The sequence below is a fragment of the Vanrija pseudolonga genome, chromosome 1 (genome assembly GCF_020906515.1).
Source record: "Vanrija pseudolonga chromosome 1, complete sequence".
Taxonomy (NCBI): domain Eukaryota; kingdom Fungi; phylum Basidiomycota; class Tremellomycetes; order Trichosporonales; family Trichosporonaceae; genus Vanrija; species Vanrija pseudolonga.
Genome location: NC_085849.1, coordinates 3,047,502 through 3,067,769, shown reverse-complemented (window position 1 = coordinate 3,067,769; position 20,268 = coordinate 3,047,502). Strand labels below are relative to the sequence as shown.

The following is a 20,268-nucleotide window of genomic DNA, read 5'->3' as shown; positions in this document are numbered from 1 at the left end:
GGGGACGATGAAACGCAGGCCTGAAGCGCCGCACGACCACCGACGACGCTCGAGCCGATCATCTCACGCCGACCGACCGACGACGGCGCCCATAGCGCTGTGTGCTACATCCATGCATACTAACGTGCTATGACTCGCCATCCACCTTTCTATCGCTCATCGCCGCTTCCCGCTGTCAAGCAGGTTCCAGAACTTGGCCACCACCTGCCTGTCCGTGTGCCGCTTGAACTTGTCGATCTTGAAGTCGGTCACGTTCCAGTCTTTGATGGTGGGGTTGGTCGCCTCGTTGTGCCACTGGAAGTAGGCGCCGTTGACTGGGATATCAGCACTGCGACAGCGGCGGCCCGACTCACCATTCCGGAAGAGAACCTTGGGGTCCATCCACTTGTACGGCTTGAACTGCCACGCCTGGCCAGTTGTCACGACGCAGATGACACGGTCCCAGGCGTCGACACCAAACTTCTGCAGCGCTTCGACACTGTCCACCACGTAGTATTTTATCTGTGTCTCGCCCGTTGGACTGCTGCGCTTCCGCAGGATCGGGATCATGTCCTCGGACCGAATGTTGCCCTGCGCCATCTCGTTTTGCCGTGCTGTTTCTGAAGGCTCAAAGCTGGTGGTCAGTCGAGTCCACATGGTGCACAACTCACATTCCCTGTTCCAAGAACTTCTTGACGTTCCACATGGTGAGCAGAGACGTCGGCGACGACGAGATGAGAATGATGGGGTGTGCCGAGCGCTTCTGGCGAGAGGCATTCCGGCTCGGGTCGGCAGCGACGGGCTGCTGTGGTTGCGAGCGCCCAGACTTAAGGGCTTGCTGGGACGCTCTAATCTTCTCGTTCATCACCGTCTGGACAAACGACGAGAAGTTGTTGACCTTGCCGCCGCTCGAGACGCGCAGCACCGTGTTCCGGTCCTTGAGCTCCACCTCCTCGGCACGCAGCTTCTTGCAGAAATCGCGGTCGGCAATGTTGACCTCGTACTTGCGCTTGGCTGCTGGGGCGCTTCTCGATGGACCAGCCTCGGCCGACGCAGGTGCCGCTGCAGTGTCCGCTGCTGGAGCGGCCGCCGCTGCCGCCTTCGCTGTTGCGTGTTATCGACCGCCCACTACCCCATCACAGCACTCACGGTCCTCTCCCTTGCCCAGCACACGAACACCACCATCCGACGACCCCTGCAGGAAGTCGACGACACCACGCCTGTCCGTGATCGCGACGTAACCGACACCAGCGGCCTGACCCTTCATGAGGTATTCACGCACACCAGTGTCGCGCTCCGTCCACGCGAGCCACAGCTGGCCAACCGAGTAGAAGTCGTCGCGCGCATCCGTGCGTGCATAGCGCGTTGGCGCGTCCTTTGGGACGATGACTGCGTCCTTGCCATCAGGCTGGGGGAACGAGAATGACGAGGCATCGGGGAGGGCGTCCGCTGGTGCGCCGGCGTCGGTCAGCAGCGCCGCTGCGAGACTTGGCGTCGCAATCGACTGGCGGAGGAGGTCGAGGGGGTCGGTCGAGGCCATGATGGATGTTGCCTGCTCTGTGCAGGATGCTAAGGAGCAGATGTATTATTCTTGAACTGATCGCAACCTCCAGATCAGAAGTCGTTGTTTCCAGGTGTCCAGATTAACATTACGTAAAGCTGAAAGTGGGTTAGTCCAGTCAGGTCTTTTGGGTGGAGGTGCACCACCTCGAGACGCGTTGTTTTCCTCATTCTGTCATCTCATCGTCTTTTGTCCACAACATTGCCTTGTGCAGGTCTAGACATGCTCTACACATAGCCCCAACGCGTAATCTGTCGCTCGTTTTACTACAATCCAGCTTTATGCTCCTGCTGCCGGCCAGCGATGGATATCCCCTTTGAGAGGTGGGTTCTCGATGTCGCCCGGAGGCTAACCCGCCAGCTTCGCGGACCTGGTGTACCGCATGGGCCATCCCCCAGACTCTAAGAAGCGGAGTCTTCCGGATGGTTCTTCCCCAAAGCTTCCTCCCGAGAAGATCTTCCTCTCCTGGATTAATCACCATGGAAGACCACTTGCCCGCCATACCGGGAAGCGCCTCTTCCGCCTCCTCTTCCCCCATGATGGAACCCGGCGTCGATACGGACTCAAAGAGAAGCGGCTGGCCGTCCATCTTGAATCTATCCTCTGCATTAAGGGCTTGGCACAATGGGACTGCGTCGACTGGGAAAAAGGTGGCGTCGGTGGCACTGGGTGCCTCGGTCAGGAAGTCCACAACTCGATGGCAAGGAAGGTGGGCCCCAGGCCTCCGCCGTTCTAACCCACCAGCTCCCTCCCGAAACCAAGTCTAACTTGACACTCAGTGAGCTTGACAAGCTGCTGGACCAACTTGCTGCGCCATCCCCATACTCTCAGCTTTCTATCCCCCCTGTGGACCCTCCAGATCCGGTCGTGATCCTTCGACAACTCTTTCGAGACTCCAACCTATCCGCAAACGCCTTAGGTGTCTTGGTGCAGGTAATAATGCGCGACCTTCGACCGCTGCTATGCCCACTGCCTACCATGCGCACCCGACATCCCACGGCCATGCTACGCCTCAAGATTACTGCCGCGCCACAACCGCTGAACATGCACCTTGCCATGTGGTGCTGGAACCCCGTCATGGCGCGGCTGTACCGCGATGGCAAGGGAGATATTGATTGGTGTGCCGATGCCGCGGAGAGTGTTAGTTCGTCTCCAGGTCAAGTCATCCCAGTGCCACCAGGACCTGTGCTCGGGGTGAATGTCCAGGTTTGTTAATGGTGTTCCTGCGAATCTCGATTAACTATGTTCAGATTCCTAAATGCCTGAAAGGCCGAGGGATTGGGGACTCATTGAAGCACTTCTTCAACGGCGATAACCCAACGTGCGACACCTTGGTTGCTGAAACCAAGTATGACGGGTACCGGTGGGTTGCAGGCGTCATCATCGCACTGACCCAACAGCCTGCAGATCCATGTCCAGATCGGCCACGACGGAACCACCGTCACTGTATTCAGCAAATCTAAACGGAACAGCACCATTGACCGAAGAAACACCCACTCGTTAGTGTATGACTCTTGCCGTTGCTCATCCGACCAGAATTGTTCTGGCAGCTCTCGGCATTCCATTGCCGGACGGCATGCCGGTGTATCCCACCCTCGCTTCTCGGCTCCGCGGCACACCTGCTCCGACCAAAAGGGTCAAGTCGAGTGTCATTCTTGAAATGGAGGCTGTTCCATTCAACGAAGGGGCTCGTGAAGGTGACCGTGGTCCGGGAATCGAAGAGTTTTGGTGGCTCGAGGCGGCTGGAGTCACTGCTGGCGCCGAGTAGGTCCCGTGCGTTCCATATAACTGACCCATCAGAACTGGAAGATCAAGAGCCTCTCATATCGGACGCCACCTCTGCCTCGTGTTCTTCGACATCCTCCACTTGGACGGAGAAAACCTGCTCACGGTGGCCTACCACTCACGTCGATCTTTGCTGAAGTCGGTCGTCCGCCCAATTCATGGATTTGTGAGTTGCTGGATGCGCCGCCTTTGGCTAACTCGCAGTCCATGTTCGCCATGTGTCAGTCCATCTCGCTTGACATGGGCAAGGACCACGCCAGGCTGTCCTTGAAAAAGGCCTTCGACACCGTGTGCGATGGCCGAGAAGGTTTGTGACATGGTGGGACTTCAAATCGTTAACAGGTTCTTCAGAGGGGCTTGTCCTCAAAGCCGACTCCTCAACGTACAATGATCCCAAGCTACCCTGGGTGAAGCTGAAGGTAAAGTGAATTTGTGGATTGCTCTGACCATCCAGAAAGACTACATCCAGGGACTGGGGGACACGATTGATCTCGTGCTTCTCGGCGCCGGCTGGGATATTGACCGCGCAAGAGAGCTTCGGGGTATGTTGGCTTGACAAACCGTTATGCTGATGGCCGAAGTCGACACCTCTGTCTTCACAACATTTTACCTCGGCGTACTCACCAACCGTGAGGATGTATACAAACGGCGCCATGCTCCCTACTTTGAGATCCTATTTCGGGTATCGTATGGCCTCAATCGCGACCAGTTGGAACTCTACAATGACCAGCTTCGGCTGGGTCGGTGGGCCAGCAAGCCATTCGATAAGGACGACCCGTGGAAACGTGTCAGTTGGCGCATTCTTGATGAAAACTGACAATAGCAGAGGCTGATCGGGCTGTCCTGGAAATATCACATGCCCAAATCTATGGTCCCTCCTTCTGTGCTTCTGGAAGCACCATTGTGCGCCGAGGTCATGGGGGCAGGGTTTCAGAGGCTCCCGTTCTCAGAGGTGAGCAAGTTGTTGGGCACTGGCTAATCTTTAGCTGTATGAGCTTCGGTGGCCTCGCCTAATGAAGATCTTCGAGAAGAAGGAGCGTGCATGGACCGCTGGTGGGTAGCGGTTTCTCCGGCCGAGCTGACCCGCCAGCTCTGTCGTCGAGAGATTTGATATCAACGGCCCGTCAAGCTCTAGGTTACGACCAGACGACCGCCTCCCTTCCGGTCTCACCTGAGCGAGACTCGATTGGAGCTCTCTGGAGATCTCACAGCACAGTGGCGTTAGAGGCTCCAGGGTTGTTGTCATCGCCGAAATTGCGCACGCCAAGAACGCCGACGCGCTTCGCCTCGGCGCCGGCCTTAAATTCGTCTCCACCATCAACACCGCCACGATCAGGGAGGAGGCATCAGGCAACATCCCCACTGTTCCAGCGACAACCGTTGACAGATCGGCCTGACAGCCAGAACAGTGATGATGGGATTCAGCTGCTGTCACCAATCACCAGCCCAGTGCGGGGAGCCGATCCAGCGTTGGCAACGGAAAGGACGTCCAAGAAGCGCAAAGTTGTCACAACCCTGCCAACGCCACCTGTTTCCTCCCAGCAGGCCGTCCCGTCATCGAGTCCCCACCGTCCCACTGCTGTCGCCAGATCTCGCCCACTATCTCTAGCATCCCGTATCCGCCTCGCTCGCAGTCTGAGCCAAGGGGGAACTAGCCACAAACCATAGCCACAATCATTAATAGATAGCGGAAGCAAAATGCCACTTTGCATCTCATCACCTCCACATTTCATCTTGCGGCGGGCAATATCCTTGTTGACATCCACCCACTTCACCATGCCGCGAGTATACACGCGCGCCATCGTCTCGACTTCGGACCAGGCGCAGAAGACGGAGAGCTCGCGCGCCGTCCTAAGGTCATACTACTGCCTGTGTGGCGACTTTCTCCTCGTCATCCAGGGCAAGCTGGACCGGCTCCCTCGCCGAAAGTGAGCTTGCCTTGCTCATTGCAGCCCCTCAAGCTCATACCGCAGATCGGACGGCGCGTACATTGTCCGCTCGCAGCCCGGGCGCAAGGGCCAGCCGGCGCGCAAGTTCAAGCTCAACGCCCAGCCGGGCACATGTGCGATTGTCAAGCGGTGAGCTGGTCCTCCGTGCGAAAGCTGACAACCAGGAGAGGAGACGACAAGCACGAGGTGCGCCAGCCGTTCGTGTGCTCGCGGTGTCGGACAGCCGGTGGGTTAAGAGGTTATTACGGAGCTGACGGAAGTCGCGTACCAGGCTGTTGCTGGACCCGCGGGCTCGGCGCCCTTCTTCTACATCCTCCAGGGCGCGATGACCGAGCAGCAGGGCAGAATACCCCCCGACGCGTTCGAGGGCGAGGACCAGCTGCCCCCTGCCGACGACGACAAGTGAGCCCGAGGAAGGAAGTAGTGCCGAACCATGCATATGTTGTACTAGTGCTACGACATGACAGACTAACACGACTACGACTACACGACGCGTCCTACTCTTCGTCGTCCTTTGCGGCGGCCGCCGCGTCAACCTTGAAGTTGAGCGACTCGAGTTTGCGCACCATGCGCGCGAGCTCGTCGCCGCGCGATCCTAACGCCTGCTCGAGGGGACGCAGCTGCTTCTGCCCGTACGCCTGCGACTCGGACACGCCTTCCTCCTTCTGTGCCGCCTCGGCGAGCGGGCGCACGACACCCAGCTGCTCCTTGAGCACTTGGGCGCGGTGCGCCAACGTCTGGTTCCGGCGCACCGCCGCGCCGCCGCTGACGCGCTGCCGCAGGCGGTCGAGCTCATCAAACCACTTGCGCTCGACCTGCCCAATCTGTGGTCTGTATTCGGCCAGCATGGCGCTGAGGACCGCGTCGAGGCGGTCCGCGAGTGCCACCTGCTCGACAACCATCTGCTCGTACCGCTCAGTGCTCGCAGTCGCCGTCTCGCGCGTCGCCTTGGCCTTGGCAGCAGCGTCGCGCAGCACACTCAGTTGGCGCGCGTACTCGGCCACCTGGAGATCGACTCGCCTCTCAATGACTGCAGACGCGGTGCGCACTGCCTCGGCCTGGGCTCTGATCTGCGACGAGGCGTCGGCAAGAGCACGCAGGTGGTCGGGCCCGATGGCAGCAAGCGGCTTGCCATTGTCAGGCAACTTGCGGACAGCCGCACGGGGGTTGAATGGTGTTGAAGGAGAGCGAATGCTGGCGATGAGAGCCTTGGTGTCGAACGGCTTGACAAGAAGCGACTGTGCGTCGGGAACGTCGGCTGGTGTTGGTTCGGCAGCGACCTCGGATGGCGGGGCGCCGTCCCCTCGGTCCTGCACTCTGAAATCTAACTCGACGGTCGCCAGCTGGCCAGAGGAGGCAAGGCCGAGGATACCGTAGCCCAGGGTGATGTTGCAGAACGTGACGGTGCCGACGATTGGTCTCGAAGGGCTGCATTGTCAGTTACATTCCAGTAGGCTGCGACTCACGCTGCTGCAATTAATGGCGCCACCTCGCTCGGAGGCAGATCGCCCTCACTGCCGTCCAGAAGCTTCTTGACCCAGGGTGCAACCGAGATCGCGTCGACACCAAACGAGCTTTGCACGTACACGACGTCGGGGTGGACTGGGTCAGACACCAAGGATGGGGTGTTCGCCTCGACCGCCTCGGGCTCCAGCGCGGCGGGGTAGGAGATGAGGATGGATTCGAGAATCGGGAGTGTGACATCGCCCGGAGCGGGATCCCGCGAGGTAACCCAACGGGGCTCTGGGGTGTCGATCGCCACGCCGAGGTCTACTCGCCCGGCACTCCATGCGATAGCAACCACGTTGGCGCGTGGGCCGCTGTCGTCTTCATTGTCACCTGACGCTCTCAGGACGATCAGGTCGGTCGCACTCTGCTCGTCCACGCCGTCACCGTTGCCCACCTCCTGAGGGGATGGGTCAAAGACGAGCGGGCCTTGGCGAACCAGAGGGCGGTGGACACCGGGAGCAGGGCTGCCAGATTCCGTCAAGTGTGGGGGATGGACGCGGACCATTCCTGGTCCGGGGGCTGGGCGGTCCGCCCTGGCTGTGGAAGCTGATGTGGACTCGCGCAGTCCGAAGCCGCGGCGACGGGCAGGGGACGCGTTCTGGTCGGCATCTCCATCGTCACGGGCGGTGCGTGCTTGGCGGAGGATGGCATCGACCCACTGCGCTTGCAGCGCGAGGCGGCCGGCGTACGAGGCCCGCTCGGCACTTCCCTCGTCGCCTACCTGTCCTGCATCCGCCTTCTCGAGCCGCTTCGTTCGCTCCGTGACCCATGCCGACAGCGACTGGAGGTATGTAGCAGGCACGTCGGCGTGCAGTGGCAAAGCCGGGCCCATGGTGTAGACGTCTCCGTTCGCCATGAGGACGTACACCATCAGCGGGCCAAAGTCGAAATCCCCGGCAGAGAACGTAAACGACGACGCGTACTGCGACAGGGGGTCAATCGCGGAGAACTTGGCCTTGACGCGTGTCGCATTGTCAGGGAGGAAGTTGAACGTCTGGACCGGGTCCTGGGGGCGGAGGACATCGTACTCGCTGCGGTGTCAGCTGCTTCCTCGTCAACGGCAGCTTACAAGAGCTTGCCGTCGGAAGCGAGAACCCAGAGAGAGTTTCCACTCTCGCCCCAGGGGTGCCAGATGACCTTGGTGAGCGCCGCAGTGGAGGAAGGCGAATGTTGGTACTCGTCGACATGAAACGACCTGACCACGACGTCGCCGCCGGTTCCGCTGCCAAAACCAGCTCGAGGAAGTACGAGGATCACGAGCTGGTGGTGGCCAACGACAGCAAGCAGGCGGCCGGTGGGGTTGACGATGATCTGGTGGATCGTGAACGTGAGGTGGGGGGACTTGAGCGTCTGGGGAATGTGAGCAATGAACCGCCTGTGAAACATCCAACCCACCTTGTACGCGCCGACGCTCCCAGCGTTCACCTCCCATCCCTCCCCTGCGAGGGTGGTTATTCTGACCTCCTTCCCGAACGCGACGATCAGGTCCTTGTCGCGCACGGCGATGCGCGCATTCCTTGGCGCCGGGAGTCCATCGGCAGATAGGCCAGGAGTGTCGACCAGCTCCCAGCCATCATCGGTGGACGACGACGCCGGGGGCACGAAAATGGCGTGCGAGCGAAGCGCCTCGAGCGAGAATGGCAAGGTAGACGCCATGTTTGCGAGGCAGGCTGTTGGGCCTTCTGCGTGTTGCGCCAGACGTGTGTTGATGAAGGCGACAAGATCAAACAAGGTCGAGCAGTTCAAGTTGTGCAGGTTGCGTCCTCCACAACAGAAACAGTTGGTGGTGAATTTTGCTTCCGTCTCAATCGTCATTGTGGCTCTCGTCCTATCTCCATTGTCCACACCGGCGTCATCAAGCCCTTGTCCACCAAGCATGGATACATTGTGCATGCATATACGACTAGGCCTTGGCCTTGGCCATGATGGGCTCGGCTCCAAGCTGACCCTCCGACACCACTTTGCCCTCCAGGTTCTCGACAACCTCGCGACCAAGCTCTTTGACACGCTCAACGTCGTGGCCTATGAGACTGACATGGACGCCCTGGTAGAGGTATGGGTCTGTTAAATCGTCAGATTTGCACGCAAGTGAATAGCTCACATGATCCAACGCGAATGCCCTCCTTCCTGACCCTGTTCTGCAGCTCTGTGAGGTATGGGGCGATCTTCGACTCGGGCCAGCTGTGCCACCATTAGATTCGCTGCCGTCACTCCTTCCCCCCAGTATACTCACGCGGTGTAGATCAGGTGACGGAACGGCTTAGCTGACGACGGAGGCAGGGGGAGGTACGGCACCAGGTCCTGCAAGAGCTGCTGGAAGAGGCTGGGGATGCCCGGGAAGATGCAGAGCTGAGGGGGTGGGTGAGTATGATTGCCCGACTGCTACATCCGCGGGGCGTACCTTTCCGGCCAGACGAACAACAGGAACCCACTTCTCAGGCGAGACGTGGATCACCTCGCTCCTGGCACCACCCTGCCCATCACCACCGTGGCCGCCCTTGGCAGTAGGGAACAGCGCCATCCGCTCGCGAGCGGTACGCTCCGCTTGAGAAGCAGCAGCCAGCTCCGCACGCCTCTTCTCGGGTATCCAGGCCCTCATACGATCCAGGGTCTCCTGGTCATGGGTAAGAGGGAGGTCGAACGCCTTGCCCAGCGCCTCGTATGTGATATCTGGGACATATCATCAGCTAGGCCCATCACCCGGCACTCCATCGAGCTCACCATCGTGAGTAGGGCCAATACCTCCGGTAGTGACGACAAAGTCATAGTTCTTGGTCATACGCCGGGCGGCTTCGACGCTATTCGGGTCAGTATGAGATTTACGGGGTGCACGGTCGACCTCGCTCACATCTCCTCCTCGTCATCGGCAATGACTTCTATCCGCTTGCTGAGATGTTAGCGAAGTGTCAGCGAAGTGAGGTGTTGCTCACAGCTCAATACCCAAGTCGAAGCAGAACTGAGCAAAGAAGCTTGGCCCGTTAGCTTTGGATCGCCAGAAGCCGTTCCGCCCATCTCACTGGCTGTTAGTGTCCTTGGTCTTGCCATTGAGGACTTCGTCGCCGATAACAAGACACCCGGCAGTCCTAGGACAAGGAGTCAGTCGTGAACAGAGTAGATTCTAGGCTCTATTCTCACTTGATGTAGTTGCCTTGGCCGAGGGGGTTAGGGACGGACTTTGGATCCGTTACGCCGAGGTCCTTTGACATTGTGTATGGTTGTGTTGCTTTGGCGGCCGTAGATAGCGAATAACGCGATAGGGATGCTGGCTTGATTGTTCTTGTACACAGTCGATAAGAGACAAGAGTTGAACGAAAGAGCATGGGCGACGTTGCACTTGACAAGGGATAGGGAGCAAGCAGGACCACTCGGTTGAGAAATGAGATCGCGACATCAACATGTCACCGAGCTCGTCGTTGATGACATCAGCGAAACAGTCAGCACTGTGGGGTCCTCAAAAGAAGCCACGTGGGTCAATTTGATTCCACCTCCTTAATCAGTCCTCCCACTCAATTTTCTAAGGACCATCACCACCTGTCCTGACGGACGTCGCGCCTTGGCCACCGACGAAAGCCAAACAAACGACACCTTGCATCTTCAGTCGACCATTATCCACGCATCACACTTGCAGGCAAGTCTGGCTTACGCCTAGTCGGACTGGTATCACTCGCAGCTACCGATAGATACCAAGCTCGACCAGATTCAGAGACAATCGGATTTTACGACATGAGCGACAATGACGATCTGGCCGATCGGCCGGTCCACCCTCCAGAAGACGCACCACCACAAGACGCGACCACTACTACCACCACCGAAGAGGCCGAACCGCTCCTCGAGAATGACGACCAAAACGATGGACTCAGTCTCGCAGCTGCTCTCAGTGCACTCCCACCCGATCCTGAAGAGGATGGGATGGGAGCCAGTGCACACTTTGACCCGGACATGCTTGCAAACCTAGCAGCATTGAGCAACATTCCCCACGACGATGATGAACCTGTCGAGGAAGTCGCCGAGGAACTCGAGGGCGACAAGGAGGCCGAGGAGGCTCCACTTGTTCTGGATGAGGCTGAGCAAGACTACTCGAGCCTGCTCATCCCTCCAGCCGAGCCCTTGGCTGGCGAACAGGGAGAGGAGTTCGTCCTCGATATCCCCGCAGGCGACGACCAAGAGCTGCAGGGCGGCGAGGAGGAAGTGGAGTTGCGAGGCGTAGAAAGCGAAGGGGACATGTCGGAAGACGATGAGTCGCGTCCGACCACACCTGGGGTACCGGGAGACCGACGAGATAGATGGGTGGATGGCGAATACCGGCCAAGATTGTACTACGAAGGGGGCAAGCTCAAACGAAGGCGGAACAGGACAGTCTTGTGAGTTGCAAGAGATGTGTGTAGAACTGTACTGACGCGTACCTTCAACAGGAGCTGTACAGAGTGCCACAGGAGGAAACGTGGGTCCAGCACCGACGCCGTATACTTACCAATTCAGAACACTGTGACCGCAACATTCCATGCAGCCGATGGTAAGCTCTTGCCGCCTGGCCAAAGCTGACAGACAGCATTAAGCGTGGCGTACCGAGTATGTGTCGCATGGATACACCTACCATCCCCCAACGAAAGAGGAGAAAGTGAGTAGAGGGAAGCACCGGCCCTGCTGACCCCTAGACCAAACGACGAGGTTCCTGTCAACTACGAACTTGGATTGCGCGTACAGGCGCTCGAATCGCTCATTCGCTCCGGAGGAACTGTGGACGCGGCAGCTGCCTCGGCCGCTGCCATGGAAACCATCATGCATGCGACTCGCGCCGCCAACAATGGACAACCAGAGGCAGCTCATGCGCTCCAGCAACTGTCACAAAGCGCTGCTACTGGGCTGGGTATTGGAGGCATGAGTCAGGATGCTCAGAGCAGTCTGCTCTTGGACGTCTTGCAACAGGTTGGTGTGTCTCGTTGGCCGAATGCTGACAACTAGCTCTCCGCTGCCAGCATGGGCCGTCCACAGTCTGAATCACAACAGCCTGACGACGGCAGCGTCTCAGAAATGCGCGCAACATGGTCTGCTGTTCCAGCCGCCCCTGCTGAGAGCTCGGTCCAGGTTGAGCAAGCGTTTGAAGAGGATCAAGCGGCCCAGAAACTCAACATCGCGCTACCAGTGCTCTTGGACGACAGTGGAAAGGCCTACTTGCCGCCCACTGTGAAGTATGCCGAGAAGAAGCTCCGGGAGGAGTCAATGTTCACCTACGAAACACTTCCAGTTGAGGGGTACACTCCATTCTTGGAGTCTGGTACCAAATTCGCCTACGGCGAAGACAGCCAGGCTATCAAGCGAAACCATGTTGCTGCCATTCAAGCAATGTCAACAACCGGGGGTTTGCGACTCGCCGCAACATTCTTGTCACGCTTTCCTATCGTCACTACTGCACAGCGGTCGATTTACATCCCCACTCCGACCACCGACGAAGACGTCGCGGTTCTAAGGGACGCCGGGCTTGACATCAAAATGTACCGCTTCCACGACCTCAAGACTGGAATGGTGGACTGGGAGGGCATGCGCGACGACCTGCAGCAGGCACCCGCCCGATCTGTTGTCTTGCTGCATGTCAGCGGCTCAATACCAACAGGCGCCGAGCCGACAGCGGCCCAATGGCGACTCCTCACTGCCCTCCTGCAAGAACGTCACCTCATCCCGCTTGTTGTTATGGCGTTCCAAGGATTGACGACCGGGGATGCTGGCCGTGATGCTCAGCCCCTGCGTTTCATGGTCCACGAAAATCTGCCTGTAGTTTTGGTGCAGAGTTTTGAAGCTGTGAGTTGAGGAAGTTGGGATAACACTGACGAAGTGCAGATGATGGGCTTGTACGCCGACAGTCCCGCCATTGTTTCTGTCCCAACCCTCAGTATCGAGGATCGCGACCGCATCGACTCTCAACTCCGGAACATTGCAAGGTCGATGTATGCGCGGCCGTCCACTTGGGGAGCGCTTCTGGCGAACGCGGTTCTCTCAGACACGAAGCTGTATGCGGCTTGGTAGGTCATTCCGCAGCACGCAGGTTGGTTCCCTGCTAATGACGCAGGTTGGGCGAAATCAAAGCCCAGTTTGAGCGCCTGCGGAGTGTACGCGAGAAGCTGTTCGAAATCTTGGTAAACAAGCTAAAAACGCCTGGCACCTGGTCCTATTTGAAGCGAATCTCGGGCATGTACTGGTCAGTGGTTATAAGTACTGGTAATCGACAGTAAGCTAACAGGCACAGCTCGATCTTGCTGCCTCAGGCACAGCTCGATGCGCTCACGAGCAAGCGAAACGTTCACATCTTGCCAGATGGCTGCATCTCCTTGGGATGTTTCAACAACTCGGCAAAAATCGACATGTTTGCACGTGCTCTCGACTATGTGGTCCGCGAAGGCATCCGCGAGGCTGAGGAGCAGCAGGCACAGACACTGGCCATGGAGCAGGCGCTCCAGGCCGCCAAGGAGCAGCAAGAACGCGAGGAGGCCGAAGCCAGCGCCGCTGCTGCCGCCGCCGAAGCCGCTGCCGCCCAGGCAGAAGATGCGCTGCTCATGGAGGCATCCATCCAGAATGCCATTGACGCGCAGAGAGTGGAAGAAGAGGAGGAGGTTAGGCGAGAGGAGGAGGCGCGGTTGTTGGAGGAGCAGGTGCGCAAGGCTGCTGAACGGGCGGAGATTGCCCGTCAGGCCGAGCTCATCTTAGCTTCCATTGAGTAGAAGACTTTTGGGTTTTTGAAGGAACGCCGTCGTTGGTGTGTCTAGAGTTGTGTTATAGTGATGTACCTTGTTGTAACCTGTGCTAGTGGCGGCCGCGAGAGGGAAGGGGAGTTGGTCTCAATTCCTGGCGGTTTCGGGATTCGACGTAGCTGCTTGGGGCAAACTGCAAACTGATCAGTGGATGTAGGGCTGTGTGGATACTAAACAGGAAGTCGCAGTCACCTTGCAGAGAACCATCGAGCAAGCACGGTGCAGGCTCACGACCACGATGGGACGAGGGGGGCCATGCCCACCGGAGGCACTGGCTCATGACGCCGCACGGCGCTGATATCGCTCTCCATGGATAGATACCACTTCGTCGTGCTCGCCACCAACCCCTTGGCGTTTACTGGGCGTTTTACGCCGTGGCGTGATGGAACACGTCGGGAACAGGCGTCGGCGAACGAGGAGGTGGGGTGACAAAAAATCCAAGTCGCCGACCCGCGCACGCGTCATGGCTTAGCTCGGCCCACACCCGCGTCGTCTGCACCCTTTCAATTCGTGCTGTTTTGAACGCGCCAGCCGTCTGAACCCACTTCATGGCCAGAAAGGACAGCGGTCGTCGCCACGCTCCAGGAGCAGCAGTGCTCATTTCGCCCCGCTGCGGCACGGTAACGCGGCTGAGCGCAGCTCGCGCTCTCGCACCAGCACCATGACAGATCCGTTCCGCTCCCTCGTAGTAATACGCAAGAGGACCCAGCACTATCCACTTGGAGAAACTGGGCTCTCGGGAGAGTGACGTTGTGCTGCGGTCATCCCCGACGGATCCCACCCGACCCAAGAGAGTGGGAGGGAGCGAGGTGAGGCAATGGTGGCGCGGCGTGACGTCGGCCGAGCATGCATGGGTACGTGTCTCACCGCATCTCCCTGATCCCCATGACAATTCAGTTGGACTGTTTGACGCTTTCCGATGTCGCGAGACACGACACAGCCCGGCCCAAAGTTCCAGTGGACGGCTGACGCAAGATTAGGATGTAAATCGCCCGCCGCCACAACAGGGTGTGGCGCTGCTTTCATCTTTTGTTATGCAGCCCACACAGGGAGATGCAGACCCGAGAGATATATACCGTCCAGTAGGAATGGATTGATAGGTGGCCCTCGCACCTTGCCGCGGTACATGTTGACAGAAAAGTGCGGAGAAAAGCGTACTGTTGCGCCGAACACCCATATCGAGTCGCGAATACATAGTTCATCCTCCTAAAAATTGTTTTGCCAGTTGCCCAGCGCACTGACCGTGCCCATCCGCACGAGCCCCTCGCTGCCTCAGTCAGCCCCGATTTACACCCCAACCCGGTCTACGTCCGCGGGCTGGCGCCACTGAGCCAGCGTTTCAGCCGAGTCCGAGTCGGGGCAAGTTATCCTGCGCTTGCTTTCCTCTCAGGGCGTGCGCAGCTAGGACTTTATGTATGACGACCAGGACGGTGGCGCACGTATCACCGGCGCGTTCGCCCCAGCACCACCCTGGACCGGAGCCTGCGTGGGCGGTCGGGTGGAACATTGGCCGAAACGCAGCCGGCGGCGCGCGGCAGGCTGGGCACGGACCGCGGAATGCCAGTCGCCAGGCCCCGTGGGCGGCCCCAGCTCGTGGCGCCACAAGCTGCACTCGCTCGCCCGCCGCCGGCATCCTCACGCACATTCGTCGCCTGTCGTCCCCACGCATCATGGGTTGCTGCATGCTATGCATGCACCGTGTCTTTTAGGGAGGTGAGCGGGCTGGCGCGTTTGACTCGGCCTAGGGACGCGGACGTCCGTGGGCCCGGCGCCGCGGGCGGATGACGACAGTTGCATCGTTCGACGCCGGCCAACACTGATACTTATATCTCCAAGGCCGACAATGCCGCGCTCGAGATTGACATTTTGGGTAATTATCAACAAACAGCGAGGATGAGAGGACCACTTTCGTATGGGAGTCTCGGAGGTGTGCTTTGCGCTTAGGGTTTGAGCCCACGGTCCAGCCTGCGCAGGACAGGACGCGCTGTTCGACGCCATCGTGCTGTGCTCGCCGGGGCGAGCGAGTAGATCCTACCCAAGCCTGTCGGCGCTGCCTCGCAGCCGCAGACATTTTTTTCTTGCTCACTAAGCAGCGGAGGGTGGTTGAACGTCCCACTTCGCACACTCTGTCAGCACCAGACGGCGGTAGCTTGCAGCTCTCGAGCGACAAGGCACGGCACAGCACCCCCACGCTCCCCCCCGCGCTCGATTGTTTTCGCCCGGCCGACGAGGGAGCCCCAGAGTCATTGCGCAGCGACTAGCCCGCGCGTGCCCATTGTCAATTACACACACACTTGCCACTCGCCATCTTTGTTCCCGGAGGCCAGCGGCGGCGCGCCGCTGCCTGGCTGCCTGCCAGCTTCCTCGAAAGGACGACAAAAAGAAACTCGTATGGGCGCCGGGGATCGAACCCGGGAAAGCCCTTCGGCTGTTGGCAGTGAGGACGAACGCACTGCAGCAGGCTGCAGAAACAAAGTCCTAACGCCAATGGGTTTGACCACTTCCCTACACCCACACCTCACGGTTTGTCAGTCGTGCGTCGAGCGACGCCCTCAAGACCGCCGCTGAGGCTTTGCCACCGCACCTCCTCCACCTTTGGCGATTATCCCCAACACAGGCACCCACCTCGTGCTTGCGAGTTCGCCGCTTGCCCCCCTCGTTCTTGATCCCAGTGGCCTGCAACGGATAAAAAGAGTGTCAAGAGGTGTCGAAAGGACGGAGGCCATTAACTGGCAAGACACCAAACCCAACAGCTCCATTGTTCAACACTTGTCTCCACCTCGTCGCCCTTACTCCTTTCCCCCCACAACCTCACAACCTCCCGCCCAAGCAAGAATTACCCGATACCCCGCATGGGAAGGGGTTGGACACATTTCCCATGCAGCCACCCGAGGCCTCATGCAAGCTGGGCACGTTGGCACCTGGCTTTGGCGGCGCTCCTTGGACCAGGCACCTCCCCACAACTATATCCCACCGACTGCAGCTCCAACACACACCCCGACTTCGATAGAACTGAAGAATACGACCATACATGGGTTTATGAGTGGTTACCATAGCCCTAACAGGAAGGTGTGTACTAGCTGGCTTGCACTGATGGTGGCGCCTGTCCGAGCCTCTGGGAGCCAGTCGTCGTTCCCGTTCTCAATCGTCGACATGTCTGTTCCTCTCCCCCAGCCCCCCCACCGTCTCACTACTCTACAAACCGCAACAGAAAATAGTGAATCAAATATCAGCTTAACCCACTCGCTGCGCCACACGTCACCACCCCGTTCGGACCTCGGAGGCCTGGAGGCTATACGACTCAAAGCCCACACCTGGACGCCAATCAACCTCCCGGTCCCACCGCACCCAAGTCTCCAGAACCCCCTCCCGCCCTCTCATTCCAACACCCTACTGCGGACCAACCCCCACAGACGACCAAATATCCCCAGTAGTGTCCGTTCACCAAGGCTCCGTGTCCAACACTTCACCCAGTTGCAGGGGGCGTCCTTCCCCCGTCAACCGTGCGGGGGCAGCGCTCCGTCTGTGGAGTGTGTCCGTGCTGCCTCGGGCCATGCGGAAGTTTCGCAGCGTCAGAGTCAAGGTACATTAGCAATATTTGGCCCACTCCCGACCAGCGGGTCATCAGCAGGAGCTGCTCCAGTCGAATCTCCCGGCCTTAACATCAACGTCCCTCACAATCTTAAGATCGTAAGCTACATCAGTACCGCAATGCACCGCCCGCAGATCTGGTATTTTGTTCATACGCCTATCGTACAACCCACAGGGGTATCTCTACGTCTCTGATGATGTCAAGAATGTCGCTCCCAGCACCTAGTAGGCGGGGGCGGTCTCGAGGGCCTTGACCTCGGTGAGGCACTCGTCGAGACCCTCCTTCCACTCAGCGATCTCCTCGGCCGAGGGGGCCTTGGCGTCCTTGCCCTTCTTGGCTGGTGCCGAGCTGGATGTCAGCTACGGTTGTCGGGAGTAGACTTACCAGACGAGGACACACGAGGTCGCGCGCTTGGTGCCCGAGGCGGCGCCGAGCTCCTCCCTGCGGTTTGTGTTAGCTATACCTCTCTTCACGCGGACCAGCTACACTTACTTGCTCAGGACCCAGCAGTACTCGATGCCCTTGGTCTCCTCGGCGAGGACGGGGAGGTGCGAGATGACGTCGATGGGGGTGATGTTGGAGGCGAGGAGGAGGAGGCCCTTCTCGCCCTTGCGGAGGGCCTTGACGACCTCCTTGACACCGCGCTTGAGCTGGCGCGCCTTCGATGCCCGCTTGACCGTCTTGAAGAGCTTCTTGGAGAGCTTCTTGTCGGCCAATGGGACAGCGATGGGGGCGATGGCCTCGGGGGGAACGTCGAACTCGCCCTAGCGAGGTGTTAGCATGTGCAGTAGCAGCTGTAAAGACAGGCCCCATCTCTCGATGTAGCCCAACGCTGCACCCACCTTCTTGTCACCAGACTCGTCGGCAGCGAGCGACTTGCGCTTCTCCTTCTTGGCCTTCTTGGCGGCCTTGTCGTCCTCGACGTCGTCGGCAACGTCGGCAACCTCGGACTTGCGCTTCTTCTTCTTCTCCTCCTTGAGCTCGGCGTCCTTGGCCATTGTTGCTGTTGGTGCGATGTGGGGTGGTGGGGGTGGTGCAGACGACAATGTCAGGTCGAGTGACGGCCGTTCCAAAACGCACCCAACAGACATTGAAGAAAGTCTGGAAATCGTAGGATTTTGTACGTGTCATTGTGTGTAGGTTGTCGCGTGGATCCCACGTGTAGCTGATAATTATGATTCCGTGTCCACTCCACTGAAGCGATTGCCGATTAGCATTTCGGTGCATTAGACGTCAGCCGATCCGATCCATATTAACAAGATATGTGATTTCCAAATGCTTCGTCACGGGCCGACTGCCACCACACCACACACCACTGCAGAGTAAGTATTTGGCGCTGCTTGGCGGAGGAGTAGCCTCGAAGTCGTCGGCGGCAGGGTGGAGGTAGGTTCGGCTGTCGCTCCTCGAGATTATTAAAGCCGGCCACCACCACCACGTCGTCGTCTTATCGCCCCCACACATCTATCAACGAACAACATCCCCACAATGGTCAACGTCAACATCCAGACTACCATCTCGCCTTACACGCAGGAGCCGATCGCCACGCGCCCGCTCCTCTCCAAGGCCGAGCTCGACAATGCCATCGCCGAGGCCGTCAAGGCCCAGAAGTCGTGGCGCAAGGTCGCGCTCGACAAGCGCATTGCCATTGCCGAGAAGTGGCTGGTGCGTTGCCGCGGGGTCCTTTACTCTCGCTGACAGGTCTAGACTGAGTTCGAGTCGCTCACCGACCTCCTCGCCGAGGACATTGCCATCCAGATGGGCCGCCCCGTCGGCTCGTCGCGCGGCGAGATCAACGGCACCCTCTACCGCGCGCGCCACCTTATCAAGATTGCCCGCGAGTCGCTTGCCCCCATCCCCCAGACTGCTACCGACGACGAGGCCAACAAGCGCGAGATTGTCAAGCAGCCCCTCGGTGTCGTTGCGTGAGTCGTGACTCCTGGCTCGACCCCCGGCATGTCCCAGCAGCTAACGCCTCGCCCTCAGCATCATCACCCCCTGGAACTTCCCCCACCTCTGCACCGTCAACTCGGTCATCCCTGCCCTCCTCGCCGGTAACGCCGTGATCATCAAGCCTGCCCCGCAGACCCCTGTGCCCGCCGAGCGCTGGCTCCAGACCCTCACCGCCGCCGGCCTCCCCACCAACGTTCTCCAGGTCGTCCACCTCGCGCAGGAGGACACTCTCAACCTCCTCGTTGCCGACCCCCGCATCGACTTTGTCACCTTCACCGGTTCGGTCGTTGGTGGCCGCGCGGTGCAGGAGGCGGCCGCGAAGGGTCCCCTCTTCAAGGGCGTGGGCCTCGAGCTCGGCGGAAAGGACCCTGCATACGTCCGCGCCGACGCCGACCTCGACTACACCGTCGCCAACCTCGTCGACGGCGCCATCTTCAACTCGGGCCAGTCGTGCTGTGCCGTTGAGCGCATCTACGTCCACTCGTCCATCTTTGACGAGTTTGTCAAGCGCTACGCCGAGACCGCCAAGAAGGACTACGTCCTCGGTGACCCCCTCAAGCCCGAGACCACCCTCGGCCCCGTCGTCTCGCTCGCGTCGGCTACCCGTATCCGCAAGCAGATCGCCGACGCCATCGCCAAGGGCGCTACCGCTGTCGTCTCCGAGGCCGACTTCCCCGGCGCCAAGGAGGGCACCACTCTTGTTGGCCCCACTGTCCTGGTCAACGTCGACCACTGTGAGTGGTGCCGGCATTGGTTGAGATCACCACTGACACCCCAGCCATGGACATCATGACCGAGGAGACCTTCGGCCCCGTTATCGGCATCCAGAAGGTCGAGAACGACGAGGAGGCGCTCCAGCTCATGAACGACTCGGAGTACGGCCTCACTGCCTCGGTCTGGACCCTGCCCACCGAGGCCAACCTCGCCATCTTCGACCAGTTTGTCGAGGACCTCGAGTCGGGCACCGTTTACCTCAACCGTGCCGACGCCCTCGACCCCGCTCTCCCCTGGACCGGTGTCAAGAACTCGGGCCGCGGCATCTCGCTCTCGACCCTCGGCTACGACCAGCTCACCCGCGCAAAGTCGGTCATGAAGCGCGTCAAGCTCAACTAGATGGGACAGCAAAAACATATAGTAGATAGGGACTAGGACTCCGGGCATGCAGTAGACTTGTTGTGCAATGCGACGATTACATGGAAT

General features: G+C 59.3%; 8 protein-coding genes and 1 non-coding gene across 10 annotated transcripts; 4 read left to right on the top strand and 5 right to left on the bottom strand.

The window, feature by feature from the left end:
- Positions 1 to 103: 103 nt before the first annotated feature.
- Positions 104 to 1,551, bottom strand: cdc73 (Cell division control protein 73). The gene is made up of 4 exons (XM_062767639.1): positions 1,129 to 1,551; positions 651 to 1,083; positions 354 to 613; positions 104 to 314 (listed from the first exon to the last, which is right to left on the bottom strand). The coding sequence occupies exons 1-4, from the start codon at positions 1,517 to 1,519 to the stop codon at positions 157 to 159; spliced, it is 1,242 nt and encodes a 413-aa protein (XP_062623623.1). The 5' UTR covers positions 1,520 to 1,551; the 3' UTR covers positions 104 to 156.
- A 185-nt stretch (positions 1,552 to 1,736) lies between these two features.
- Positions 1,737 to 4,722, top strand: lig1 (the record flags this gene model as incomplete). Of its 2 annotated transcripts, XM_062767637.1 has the most annotated exon segments (12): positions 2,755 to 2,903; positions 2,941 to 3,039; positions 3,077 to 3,304; positions 3,341 to 3,491; positions 3,530 to 3,632; positions 3,668 to 3,744; positions 3,780 to 3,867; positions 3,907 to 4,112; positions 4,152 to 4,277; positions 4,312 to 4,378; positions 4,416 to 4,545; positions 4,560 to 4,722. In XM_062767637.1, 12 exon segments carry the CDS (start codon positions 2,755 to 2,757, stop codon positions 4,720 to 4,722), a joined length of 1,587 nt encoding a protein of 528 aa, XP_062623621.1.
- A 379-nt stretch (positions 4,723 to 5,101) lies between these two features.
- CG16865 (UPF0428 protein) lies at positions 5,102 to 5,722 on the top strand (the record flags this gene model as incomplete). The annotated part of the gene is made up of 4 exons (XM_062767636.1): positions 5,102 to 5,253; positions 5,299 to 5,403; positions 5,439 to 5,500; positions 5,535 to 5,722. 4 exons carry the CDS (start codon positions 5,102 to 5,104, stop codon positions 5,678 to 5,680), a joined length of 465 nt encoding a protein of 154 aa, XP_062623620.1. The 3' UTR covers positions 5,681 to 5,722.
- Positions 5,723 to 5,724: 2 nt separating this feature from the next.
- Positions 5,725 to 8,498, bottom strand: NUP82 (Nucleoporin NUP82). Its single transcript, XM_062767635.1, has 4 exons — positions 8,179 to 8,498; positions 7,853 to 8,133; positions 6,741 to 7,814; positions 5,725 to 6,702 (listed from the first exon to the last, which is right to left on the bottom strand). The coding sequence occupies exons 1-4, from the start codon at positions 8,437 to 8,439 to the stop codon at positions 5,772 to 5,774; spliced, it is 2,547 nt and encodes an 848-aa protein (XP_062623619.1). The 5' UTR covers positions 8,440 to 8,498; the 3' UTR covers positions 5,725 to 5,771.
- Positions 8,499 to 8,673: 175 nt separating this feature from the next.
- YMR178W (putative protein) lies at positions 8,674 to 10,157 on the bottom strand. The gene is made up of 9 exons (XM_062767634.1): positions 9,919 to 10,157; positions 9,801 to 9,866; positions 9,714 to 9,752; positions 9,632 to 9,670; positions 9,505 to 9,581; positions 9,185 to 9,453; positions 9,017 to 9,132; positions 8,885 to 8,964; positions 8,674 to 8,844 (listed from the first exon to the last, which is right to left on the bottom strand). Exons 1-9 carry the CDS (start codon positions 10,101 to 10,103, stop codon positions 8,687 to 8,689), a joined length of 1,029 nt encoding a protein of 342 aa, XP_062623618.1. The 5' UTR covers positions 10,104 to 10,157; the 3' UTR covers positions 8,674 to 8,686.
- A 213-nt stretch (positions 10,158 to 10,370) lies between these two features.
- Positions 10,371 to 13,523, top strand: got2 (Aspartate aminotransferase, mitochondrial). Its single transcript, XM_062767633.1, has 7 exons — positions 10,371 to 11,144; positions 11,333 to 11,401; positions 11,439 to 11,709; positions 11,746 to 12,579; positions 12,619 to 12,800; positions 12,848 to 12,976; positions 13,025 to 13,523. The coding sequence occupies exons 1-7, from the start codon at positions 10,507 to 10,509 to the stop codon at positions 13,494 to 13,496; spliced, it is 2,595 nt and encodes an 864-aa protein (XP_062623617.1). The 5' UTR covers positions 10,371 to 10,506; the 3' UTR covers positions 13,497 to 13,523.
- A 2,393-nt stretch (positions 13,524 to 15,916) lies between these two features.
- LOC62_01G001158 lies at positions 15,917 to 16,041 on the bottom strand. The gene is made up of 2 exons: positions 16,004 to 16,041; positions 15,917 to 15,963 (listed from the first exon to the last, which is right to left on the bottom strand). It is a non-coding gene; the product is annotated as a tRNA-Leu (tRNA).
- Positions 16,042 to 17,254: 1,213 nt separating this feature from the next.
- nhp2 (H/ACA ribonucleoprotein complex subunit nhp2) lies at positions 17,255 to 18,166 on the bottom strand. Its single transcript, XM_062767632.1, has 4 exons — positions 17,961 to 18,166; positions 17,611 to 17,882; positions 17,503 to 17,559; positions 17,255 to 17,466 (listed from the first exon to the last, which is right to left on the bottom strand). Exons 1-4 carry the CDS (start codon positions 18,114 to 18,116, stop codon positions 17,340 to 17,342), a joined length of 612 nt encoding a protein of 203 aa, XP_062623616.1. The 5' UTR covers positions 18,117 to 18,166; the 3' UTR covers positions 17,255 to 17,339.
- Positions 18,167 to 18,406: 240 nt separating this feature from the next.
- Positions 18,407 to 20,239, top strand: pchA (4-hydroxybenzaldehyde dehydrogenase (NADP(+))). The gene is made up of 5 exons (XM_062767631.1): positions 18,407 to 18,501; positions 18,555 to 18,780; positions 18,823 to 19,040; positions 19,102 to 19,802; positions 19,847 to 20,239. Exons 2-5 carry the CDS (start codon positions 18,604 to 18,606, stop codon positions 20,179 to 20,181), a joined length of 1,431 nt encoding a protein of 476 aa, XP_062623615.1. The 5' UTR covers positions 18,407 to 18,501; positions 18,555 to 18,603; the 3' UTR covers positions 20,182 to 20,239.
- Positions 20,240 to 20,268: the final 29 nt, after the last annotated feature.